The 12635-nt window shown below is 44.9% G+C and overlaps 1 protein-coding gene across 3 annotated transcripts in view; it reads left to right on the top strand.

Moving 5' to 3' along the window:
• STXBP5 (syntaxin binding protein 5) overlaps positions 1-12635 on the top strand; it is a 925152-nt gene that overhangs the window by 767354 nt on the left and 145163 nt on the right. For all 3 annotated transcript variants that reach the window (XM_082250146.1, XM_082250147.1, XM_082250148.1), the window contains exon 19: positions 8008-8073. In XM_082250146.1, coding sequence (XP_082106272.1) covers positions 8008-8073 — 66 coding nt within the window. The remainder of the gene's footprint in view (positions 1-8007; positions 8074-12635) is intronic.

Genomic DNA, 12635 nt, shown 5'->3' on the forward strand with positions numbered 1-12635 from the left:
CCTTCGGTCTCGCTTCGGCTCCAAGGGTGTTCACCAAGGTTTTGGCTCCTGTGTTGGCTCTACTACGGGGCAGAGATCCTTACTAGGTGGGACAGGCATCCTCAGTCTTGGACAGAAGGATTTCTCTAAGCCACCAGGTGAGATCGGATCTTTTGTGGTGGCTCCAGTCACCGATTCTGACACAAGGCAAGTCCTTCCAGCCGTTATTGTGGACGGGGCTCTCCACAGATGCCAGCCTGTCGGGCTGGGGTGGAGTTCTGGGCACGATTTGTGCCCAAGGGACGTGGTCGGGGGAGGAGTTCTCCCTACTGATAAATGTCCTGGAGCTCCAGGCAATCAAGCTCTGTTTGTTCCGTTGGTCGGCTCGGATTCAGGGCTGCACAGTGGTGGCATACATCAATCATCAGGGGGGCACCAGGAGTGCCCGGGCGGCCAGAGAAGTGGCCGAGATTCTGTCTTGGGCTGAATTGCATGTTCAGGCGATTTCGGCCATCCACATTCCAGGTGTGGAAAACTGGTAGGCAGACTATCTGAGTCGCCAGACCCTGGACCAGGGGGGATGGTCCTTACACCCAGAGGTGTTTCACCTTCTGTGTATCCAGTGGGGGTCTCCGGACATGGATCTGTTCGCATCCCGTCTCAACAAAAAAAGTGGAAAGGTTTGTGGCTCGATCTCGCGATCCTCTGGCGGACGCTCCGGACGCATTAGTGGTGCCGTGGCATCGGTATCGGCTGATATATGCCTTTCCTCCGATTCAAATTGTGTCCAGGTTCCTCCACAGGTTAGCCTCAGAACGGATGCTGGTGATTATTGTAGCTCCAGACTGGCCGCGTCGGTCTTGGTACGTGGACATTATGCAGATGGTTGTTGAACCTCCCTGGCGGCTTCCACTAAGAAACTATCTTCTGTCTCAGGGACCAATCTTCCATCCTGCTTTACAGTCACTGGCTTTGATGGCTTGGCTGTTGAAAGCCAAGTCTTGAGAGACAAGGGTACCCCGTCGGCTGCCATTCCTACCTTGCTAAAAGCTAGAAAAGCTTCCTCTGGGAAGATTTATCATCGCACCTGGAGGGCATATTTTTCCTGGTGTGAGTCGCAAGGTCTTCACCCCTGCTCCTTTTCAGTGGCGAGGATTTTGGCCTTCCTACAGACTAAGGTGGATCAGCGCCTGGCGCTGACCACGATCAAAGGCCAATTGTCGGCCTTGGCCATTCTTTTTCAGCACCCTTTGGCGTCTAATTCCTTGATTCGCACCTTTATTCACGGGGTGCGTCATCTGGCTCCCCCCGAGGAAGGCTCCCTTACCTCCCTGGAACCTAAATCTGGTTCTGTCCGTTTTACGACGACCTCCCCTTGAGAACTTTAGAGAGATCCCTCTGCCTGTGCTGTCACAGAAAGTTGCCTTTCTAGTGGCGATCACATTTGCTCACAGAGTGTCTGAGTTGGCGGCTCTGTCTTGCCGCGCCCCCTATCTGGTTGTTCATAGGAATAAAGTGGTCCTGCGACCAAATCAGTCTTTTCTTCCTAAGGTGATTTCAGCCTTCCACCTCAACGAGGATATTGTGTTGCCTTCGCTTTGTACGAAGCCTAAGCATCCGAAGGAATTTGCCTTGCATTCCTTGGACTTGGTCTGGGCGATCAAGGTTTACCTTTCCGCCACAGACTTTCCGGAAGTCGGATTGTCTGTTTGTCCTTCCTGAAGGACCTCGGAAGGGTACAGCGGCGTCTGTGGCAACCATTTCCAAATGGATCAGACAGACGATTGTGCAGGCCTATTTGATTAAGGGTTGCGTTCCTCCCTTCACTGTTAAGGCGCACTCCACTAGAGCGGTTAGTGCGTCTTGGGCTTTTCGCCACCAGGCGCCAGTGGCTCAGGTGTGCAAAGCAGCGACCTGGTCGTCTGTACACACCTTTTCTAAGTTTTACAAACTTGATGTGTTGGCATCCTCGGATGCTTCTTTTGGCCGCAAAGTTTTGAGTGTGGCAGTGGTTTAAAGAGACATGCTATTTTTTTTAATGTCTTAATCATGGGGTTTATTTCATTTTTTTCCTGGGTTAGCTCCTGTTTAGCTTTACTTACCCCACTGGTTCAGTTCAGTTTTTTCTCTGACCAGGGTGCTGCGTTGCCTATTTTAAGGTTGCGTCTTCCAACCCATCACATCTACACTGCTTTGGGACGTCCCAATCGTGAAGACTATGAATGGGCATAGACTGTCAGAGGACGTAAGAGAAAATAGAATTTTTGTAAAATCTTTTGAAAATTCTTTTCTCTGAGTCCTCTGACAGTCGCCACCCTCGTCCCTCTCTTTGGGGTTGATGGTTTTCATGGACTGCTTGCTACATAACTGGTTTAGAGTGGTACTGGCTGGAGGATATAGGCCAGAGGGACGGCCCCCTGTGGGTGTGTGTATATGTTAATGTTTGTTGTATTAACAAAATGACTGCCTAGCTTGCTCCTGCGGAGAAGGCCAATACCCAATCGTGAAGACTGTATGAATGGGCGGCAACTAGTCCGAGGACTCAGAGAAAATAATTTTATGGAAATATTTTACAGAAATTCTATTTTTCCCTCCCTGGTGTCATGTGATTTGTTAGTATTACAAGGTCTCAGGTGTGAATGGGGAGCAGGGGCGTTAAATTTGGGGTTATCGCTCTCACTCTTACTGGTCACTGGAGGTTCAACGTGACACCTCATGGCAAAGAACTCTCTGAGAATCTTAAAAAAAATAATTGTTCCTCTACATAAAGATGGCCTAGGCCAGTGATGGCGAACCTTGGCACCCCAGATGTTTTGGTACTACATTTCCCATGATGTTCATTCACTCTGCAGTGTAGTAGAGCATCATGGGAAATGTAGTTCCAAAACATCTGGGGTGCCAAGGTTCGCCATCACTGGCCTAGGCTATAAGAAGATTGCCAAGACCTTGAAACTAAGCTGCAGCTCAGTAGCCAAGACCATACAGCGGTTAAACTGGGCAGGTTCCACTCAGAACAGGCCTCGCCATATGGTCGACCAAAGAAGTTGAGTGCACGTGCTCAGCGTCCTATCCAGAGGTTGTCTTTGGGAAATAGATGTATGAGTGCTGCCAGCATTGCTGCAGAGGTTGAAGGGGTGGGGGGTCAGCCTGTCAGTTCTCAGACAGTACGCCGCACACTGCATCAAATTAGTCTGCATGACTGTCATCCCAGAAGGAAGCCTCTTCAAAAGATGATGCACAAGAAAGGCCACAAACAGTTTGAAGACAAGCAGACAAAGGACATGATTACTGGAACCATGTCCTGTGGTCTGATGAGACCAAGGTCAACGTATTTGGTCTAGATGGCGTCAAGCGCATGTTGAGGCAACCAGTTGAGGAGTACAAAGACAAATGTGTGTCTTGCCTACAGTCAAGTATGGTGGTGGGAGTGTCATGGTCTGGAGCTGCATGAGTGCTTACGTCATTGAGGGAACCATGAATGCCAACATTTACTGTGACATACTGAAGCAGAGTATGATCCCCTCCTTTAGAGACTGAGCTGCAGGGCAGTATTACAATATAATAACGACCCCAAACACACCTCCAAGAAGACCACTACCTTGCTAAAGCTACTGATGGTAAAGGTGATGGACTGACCAAGCATGTCTCCAGACCTAAACCCTATTGAGCATCTGTGGGGCATCCTCAAACTTAACGTGGAGGAGCACAAGGTCTCTAACATCCACCAGCTCCGTGATGTCGTCATGGAGCAGTGGAAGAGGACTCCAGTGGCAACCTGTGAAGCTCTGGGGAACTCCATGTCCCAAGAGGGTTAGGGCAATGATGGAAAATAATGGTGGCCACACAAAATATTGACACTTTGGGCCCAACTTAGACATTTTCACTTAGAGGTGTACTGACTTTTGTTGCCAGCGTTTAAGACATTAATGGCTGTGTTGAGTTATTTTGTGGGGACAGCAAATTTACACTGTTATACAAGCTGTACACTAACTACTTTACGTTGTGACAAAGTGTCACTTCTTCAGTGTTGTCACATGAAGATATAATAAAATCTTTACAGAAATGTGAGGGGTGTACGTACTTTTGTGAGCTACTGTGTGTGTATGTATGTGTGTGTGTGTATATATATATATATATATATATATATATATATATATATATATATACACACATACACACACACACATAAACGGTAAGTGAGTACCCCCTTCACATTTTTGTAACAATTTTATTATATCTTTTCATGTGACAACACTGAAGAAATGAACACTTTGCTACAATTTAAAGTAGCTGGTACACCCCCCTGTGAAGATGTCCAAATTGGGCCCAAAGTGTCAATATTTTGTGTTGCCACCATTGTTTTCCAGCACAGCCTTAACCCTCTTGGGTATGGAGTTCACCAGAGCTTCACCGGTTGTCACTGGAAGCCTCTTCCACTCCTCCATGACGACATCATGGAGCTGGTGAATGTTGGGAGACCTTGCGCTCCTCCACCTTCCATTTGAGGATGCCCCACAGATGCTCAATAGGGTTTAGGTCTTGAGACATGCTTGGCCAAGTCCATCACCGTTTACCCTCTGCCTGTTTAGCAAGGCAGTGGTCGTCTTGAAGGTGTGTTTTGAGGTCAGTATCATGTTGGAATACTGCCCTGCGGCCCAGTCTCTGAAGGGAGCGGGATCATGCTCTGCTTCAGTATTTCACAATACATGTGTGCATTCATGGTTCCCTCAGTGAACTGTAGCGCTCCAGTTAGGGCAGCACTAAAATGCAGCCCCAGACCATGACACTCCCACCACCATGCTTGACTGTAGGCAAGACACACTTGCCTTAGTACTCCTCACCTGGTTGCCGCCACACACGCTTGACACCATCTGAACCAAATAGGTTTATCTTGGTCTCCTCAGATAACAGGATATGATTCCAGTAATCCATGTCCTTAGTTTGCTTGTCTTCAGCAAACTGTGGGCTTTCTTGGGCATCCTCTTTAGAAGGCTTCCTTCTGGGACGACAGCCATGCAGACCAATTTGATGCAGTGTGCGGCGTATGGTCTGAGCCCTGACAGGCTGACCACCCACCCCTTCAACCTCTGCAGCAAATCTGGCAGCACTCATACATCTATTTCCCAACCTCTGGATATGACACTGAGCACATGCACTCAACTTCTTTGGTCGACCATGGTGAGGCCTGTTCCCAGTGGAACCTGTCCTGTTAAACTGCTGTATGGTCTTGGCCACCGTGCTGCTGCTCAGTTTCAGGGTTTTGGCAATCTTCTTATAGCCTAGGCCATCTTTATGTAGAGCAACAATTCTTTTTGTTCTTTGCCATGAGGTGCCATGTTGAACTTCCAGTGACCAGTATGAGAGAGTGAGGGCAATAACACCAAATTTAACACACCTTCTCCCCATTCACACCTGAGACCCTCTAACACTAACGAGTCACATGACACCGGGGAGGGAAAATGGCTGATTGGGCCCAATTTGGACAATTTCACTTAGGGATGTACTCCCTTTTGTTGCCAGCGGTTTAGACATTGATGGATGTGTGTTGAGTGATTTTGAGGGGACAGCAAATTTATACTGTTATACAAGCTGTACACTCACTACTTTACATTGTAGCAAATTGTCGTTTCTTCAGTGTTGTCATATAAAAAGATATCATAAAATATTTACAAAAATGTGAGGGGTGCATTCACTTTTGTGAGATATGATTTATATATATATATATATATATAATAGATAGATAAATATAATGAGTGTATGTATGTGTATGCAATATGTTTTAAGGAAGAGCTATGATACTTTTATCTATCCATAATTCCAGTCAACTATTGCTTGATGTACTTTTCCCACAGATCTTCCAAAGTGCTATCTTGGTGTTTGACAGGATCACACGCATAAGCCATTAAAGGAGAAGTGCAGTCAAATTTTGTTTGGCTGTACTTCTGTAGATCCCAGGAGTTCAATTAGATTTGCACTCCTGTGACCCGTTTTACACTCCTGTGACCTGTTTTCAGCAGACAGCGGGCATCACAGAGCTGGTACAGTACAATGATGTCGAGATCTACCCACATGCCTGGACTGACACCTGGCTCAGCCCCTCAGTGAGCCGCTGGGAGCCTAAGGCTGCCACAACCACCCTTCCACAGCCCAGAACTCCAGTGAGCAGAGGGGGGGGGGGGACACAGTCACCAGCTCTCTGCTCATGGAGCTCTGAGAACCAAGCGATCGGCGGTGTTTGATCCCTCGGTTCTCTGTGTTAAAGCCAGCGTGGGACAGCTGCAGCTTTGGACCGATGCATCCACCTAGGTAAATGATTATGAAAAAAAAAAAAGCCATACACCTCTTTCTGTACTCAGAAAAATAAATAGTAGTTCCATGCTTTCCTTTTGCATATGTGTAAATTCATAAAGGCTTGTTGCACCTTATACTATGTCGTAAGGAATACCTCTTGCAACTGACAGTTTAAAAATTGTTAGCCTGAGGTGTCCTGTGTTCTTAAAAGGAACTATTTTGGCTCTGTTTTCCTATCCTCTGCCCTCCACTTGAGTTCAGTTCAGATAATAGGACAAAGGTGTTTTTGTGACATGTATTTTAAAATAAAAAAAAAATCTCAAATGTACAATGAATAGAGCAGAATACAAGTTGCCTCATTAAAATGTCTTGTATGTAGGAGTCAGCTCATAGCGAATATACATGGAAGATTGATGGCTTGAGCCATACTGACAAATCACAAATTCACATTAGAATTATTAGCATCACAAAACCTTTGTCAAATTCAGTGGCCAGTATCAGAAAGCACAATGCATTGCATGCAGGAGTACCTTGGCTACCCATGGAAAAACTCCAAAAGCAATAGTATCAGGTTTTCACAGCTGAGATCTCAAAACTGTTAGATCTGCATCCAGGACTGTTAAGACTGGCACCAATGCTTCAAACATCCAGTAAAGAAAGCATGCATTAGGGTCATTCAGGTTATAAGGAAAATATAGCGGTCAATGTGTACGTACGGGTATGTTATTACAAACTATACATAAAGACAAGGTTTTAAAACCATAATATGCTAGATAATATATAACCATTTAGCTTTTTGTCTTTTAAAGAGGCTTTATAAAGTTCACTTTTCCAGGCCGGTTTCGTGTTCTACCCGTATTTAGGGTGTATCATGAAACCTGTTCATATTTGCCAACCCCCACTCTCAAACTTGTTGGGACTTGTAGTCTTTCCAATCACAATTTTTTTTAGTTGTGTGTGCATTTATCACATTTTTTGGAAAGGTGGACTATGCCTTTTGAGGCTTTCCATCAGGGTCAGGTTAAAGGTTAGGGTTGAGTATTGCTAGGACGCAAAAGTATTCGTGTCAGGTTAACAGGATAGGTTACAGGTCTGGAACATTGTGTAACATTTACATGTGTTCGACACCAAAAGCACTGTGCCAGGAACTACTACAGTAAAATGAATGTACAAAAAAAGCATTTTCTGTGGACTAAGGAACATCATTACTGGACAGTCTAACTGGTGCAATCGCTTTTGCATGAACCTGAATGCAAGATTTGCTGCATTCACTCCTCAGTCTTGTGTGCAATTAACTGTTGTGTGTCTAGTCAGCTTTAGAATAAGGAAGCTTGTATGAGTTATCACAGTCCAGGGGTCCGGTATGATGGTGAACAATGGTTTACCCTTTTCTGGTAGCAAATGTATTAATCCTGTATAATAATGGTCATCTTGCTAGATTCCTTTCTAGGTAATGAATTGAACTGTAAGCCTATCAGGTTTGTGGGGGGGGTTTTTCCTCCAAGTCAAAAAGTTTTATTAATAATTTGCACAGATGTACAGTTAAGAATATTGGAAAGTACAAAATGGTATATATGAATATATACAAACAGACAGAAATAACCTCCTGGTGACACTAAGGATAGTATATATACTTACAGTTAAAGCTAGCATTCAGGTTTGTGTTTGAGATGATTTCTTGAGAACCATATCGAACGTACACTTGTGTGATCATTCAATGTACATTTCTCATTTCAGCGGGTCTTTCTGACATTAATGAGAGCACGCCAACCTCAGAGGATCGCTGCAAATCCCCCACCTCAGGTATTTTTCATTTTGTGTGTGATTATATTATTGCATGCAGTCATTTCTAATTCAACTAATAGTTTAAACACGTGATGCTTGTTTTTGTCTGCATAAAAAAATATTCTGTTTTTGTATTTTATTATTATTATACATTATTATCATTAGTATTTTATTATTCTGTTTTTGTATTTTTATTTTATGCTTTTATTCAGTGTTAATAAAAACTCAACAGTGATATCCAGGGGATTTCATTTTTACCATAAACCTAGCAATGTTAAAGTGTATCTAAACCTAAAGTTTTGGATAGAGTAGGGAAAAGGTTAGCACCTCTGTCAGGTTTGTATTGCTTTCTGTGCCCCTGCACCTTCTTAAATTGTCCAAATATTGTCACCAAGACTAAAAGGCAGGGAAAAATCTAAGTTTTTTTTTTTTTTTTTTTTTTTTTTTTTTTACCACCAAAACAGAAGGGGAAATCATCAGTTACTGTGCAGAGGGTTTTTTTCCCACACTGGAGAAATGTTATCACTTCCTATTGTTGTGCCTGTGGGATAGAAGGTTAAGGGGAATATCCCCAATGGGACATAGACACATGAGAAACACACCAACATAGTGGTTTTAACTAGTTCCTATTCAAGTAAAAAAAAAAAAAATTGGCTATAGATACTTGACCAATTGACCTCCAGAAGATTTACCCCCCTTCATGACCAGGCCATTGTTTGCGTTACGGAACTGTGTTACTTTGACAATTGCAACGTGTGACACTGTACCCAAATTTTGTCCTTTTGTTCCACAAAAAGAACTTTCTTTTGGTGATATTTGATCACGTTTGTGTGTTTTGTGTTTTTTTTTTGTTTGTTTTTTTTTTTGTTTGTTTTTTTTTTGCACTATAAACAAAAAGACAATTTTGGAAAAAAAAATTTTTACTTTCTGCTATAAAACATGTCCAATAAATAAAAATGTAAAAAATCTAATTTCCTCATCAATTTAGGCCAATATGTTTTCAGGTACGTATTTTTGTGAAAAAAAAATCCCAATAAGTATATATTTTATGCTAGTAATGACGGCAATCAGTGACTTATAGCTGGACTGCGATATTGTGGAGGACAAATCGGGACACCTAACAGACACTTTTTGGGGACCAGTGACACGAATACAATGATTAGTGCTAAAAAATAATCACTGTTACTGTACTAATCACCAGGCAGGGAAGAGGTTAACACCAGAGATGATCAATTGGTTAATTGCATGCCTAGACTGTGCTAACTCACTGTGGAGGAGGTGCTTTAACTAGGGAAAGGCAAAGATCAGTGTTCCTGCTTTGCAGAAACACAGGATCAATGCTTTCCCTTCTGACAGAACGACAATCTGCCTTGTTTACATAGATTCTCGTTCTGCCTGTATAATTGGTGGGTGCCGGCAGATGGAGTACGCGGTACCCGCCACTGGGCTCCCGCTGTGTGTAATCACAGAGGGAACGGGTCGCTGGCAGCACTCGTGCCTCAGACATGAAAGTGTTAGCTCATGTACTAGGTACGTGATATGGCACAGAGCGGCCACTGCAGTAAAAGGGCAGTCCACAGATGGTTAATTTAACAGAATTTGTTATGCTTTATTTCAAACAAAATGGCATTGGCTGGACATAGTATTTCCTAACCTACCTCCCATCTAGTTTATATGAAATGGGGTGTTTTCTTGCGCATTCTGCTTCAAGCTTGCTAGGGCCTTGGGCAGGTACAGAACACGCTTAAAGTGAAACGTTTAAAGTGACTTGAATATATACCTCCACTAGAAAGGGTGTGTTTATAGCCGATAAAAAGGATTTTCTGCCTCTTCGACCTGACTTTGGACCCCTAGATGTCAAGAGAGAAGTTGATGGACTAAAGCCCCGTACACACGTACCGATCGTCGTCATACAAACGTTCGTCTTTTCTCCCGGGGATGTCGATGTCTGTTGAAAAGTGCAAAGACAGCACAAGAATTTTGTCCGCCGACTTCAGCTGACTGCAGAAGTGATGTCATGTAATGGTTAACTTTCCCTGTGTTTTTTCTTTTCTGAGCATGCCCAGTCTTGCAAATCTGCGGTCTGTCGGCTGATTTCTGTACTGACTGGCGAACAATCGTCCGTTCTGGTGTCGGCATACAAAAATTTTTATGTTTGCAAGAAAGACTCTTGTCCGCAGAATGTGCGCAGACAGCTGTCGGAGGCACCATACTAACAAGCGTACAATCGGCAGATCTTTCGTCCGCCGACGTTTGTATGAGGACGATCGGTACGTGTGTACGGGCCTTAAGAGTACAAAACATTACCTGCATGTCACAGTCAACATGCGCAACAGTTTTAGGCTAAAAAATGTACTTTGCTACAGTGCCTTGCAAAAGTATTCACTTTTTACCTATTTTGTTACATTACAGCCTTAAGTTCAATGTTTTGTTAGTCTGAATTTTATGTGATGGATCAGAACACAATAGTCTAAGTTGGTGAAGTGAAATGAGAAAAATAAATACATAAAACTATTTTTTAGAAATAGAAAACAGAAAATCGGCATATGCGTATGTATTCACCCCCTTTGTTATGAAGCCCATAAAAAGCTCTGGAGCAACCAATTACCTTCAGAAGTCACATAATTAGTGAAATGATGTCCACCTGTGTGCAATCTAAGTGTCACATGATCTGTCATTAAAAATGCACACCTTTTTTTGAAAGGCCCCAGAGGCTGCAACACCTAAGCAAGAGGCACCACTAACCAAACACTGCCGTGAAGACCAAGGAACTCTCCAAACAAGTAAGGGACAATGTTGTTGAGAAGTTAGAGTTAGGTTATAAAAAAAAAAAAAAAAAATCCAAATCTTTGATGATCCCCAGGAGCACCATCACATCTATCCATAACCAAATGGAAAGAACATGGCACAACAGCAAACCTGCCAAGAGATGCCCGCCCACCAAAACTCACAGACCGGGCAAGGAAGGTATTAATCAGAGAGGCAGTACAGAGACCTAAGGTAACCTTGGAGGAGCTGCAGAGTTCCACAGCGGAGACTGGAGTATCTGTACATAGGACGACAAAAAGCCGTACGTTCCATAGAGTTGGGCTTTATGGCAGAGTGGCCAGAAGAAAGCCATTACTTTCAGCAAAAAACAAAATGGCACATTTAAGTTTGCGAAAAGGCATGTGGGAGACTCCAAAATGTATGGAGGTAGGTGCTCTGGTCTGATGATACTAAAATTGAACTTTCTCTGTCGCTCATTGACAGACGCAGACTTCTTGATTAATATCAGTAGGGATATACTGCCCCCTACAGGAGTAGGACACTAGGCAGGAAAAAAGTTCTGGCCACACCTTATGGGCAGTCCCAGGGGGTATATCCTCTCTCTCCCTGCTACAGGATGTCAGTTTTTTTTCTGCCTAGTCAGGAGTAAGGACCTACGTTCCTTGCTGGGATCTCTGGTCCTGGCAAGCTTTTTTTAGATAAATCTTTTTTAGTTTGCTTTTTTTCTCCAGTTTGTTCCCGTGAGATCTTCAAGCAATTATGCTGGATCTGGGCGACGGGCTGGATGTTGAGATCCGGTGGTCACCCCAGCCGGCCTACGAGCGCGTGCAGGCCCTAGCTCCACGCTGGGTCGGCCGCGACATAGTCCCACTGGACGGGGACTGGCCCCGCGAGTTAAACAGCTCTCTCGCCAGGTCGCCTACGACCAGTCGGAATCTGAGTTGCGGCGTCCGTATTGGTCGACAGCCCCCCCACCTCGGTGGAGAGGGGTTCTGTCAGGAGTTGGTGCCCGCCTGTTCCGGTATGGTGAGTAGAATGTTCCCCCTCTCCCCCTGACGGGTTTTGGGGTGGACGCGGGCCCCTCCCGGGATGGTCGGACCCTCATGATTCCGGGTTCCCCTCTGTCCTATTATGCACCCCCACCTATCTGCCCCCCTCACTAGTGGGTACAGGCCACATATGGAGGCGGTGGGGGGGCGCCACCGGTGTTACCCTAAAAACGATCAGGGGGGGGTTAATACCTGTGCTTTCAGGCCCATCTATGATCGATCCGTAGGGTAGGCTCACGGGGGTCCCCTGTTGACACTGCGGACCGCTCAAGGCCGCCATTTTCCCACGGGCCGCGCATTGCCGCCATTTTGTTGTAGCCTGCATGTCCTCGGCATGGTGGCGGCCATCTTGGTACACCCAGCTCGTCCTGCTTGAGAGCTGAGCAGCTGTAGTAATCACCAAGGGCGTGGCCCCTCCCTAGACCCAGGAAAATTATTCCACAAAAGACTTCCTGTCAGATAGACAGCGCTGAGAGCAGTCCTGGTTTGAACTCTGGTGCATCAAGTGGTGAGCCTTTTGGGGGTCTCTCTTCTCTCTCTCTGCAGGGGTCTCAAGCACGTGACCACTGGGGGCGCTTTAGCGCTGGGGGATTCTTTTAAAAAAAAAAAAGTTTTTTTTTTTTTTTTCATTTTGTCATTTTTTGCTGACAGGTTTCCCTGGCATTGCCATGGACCCTGCTGCACATGAGTCCCCATCTGATCCCCTCGAGGTGGCCGCAGGGCCCTCCGATTCTCCACTCACCATTGATTCGATTTCAGCTA

Source organism: Pelophylax lessonae (assembly GCF_965119305.1).
Source record: "Pelophylax lessonae genome assembly, chromosome: 3".
Taxonomy (NCBI): domain Eukaryota; kingdom Metazoa; phylum Chordata; class Amphibia; order Anura; family Ranidae; genus Pelophylax; species Pelophylax lessonae.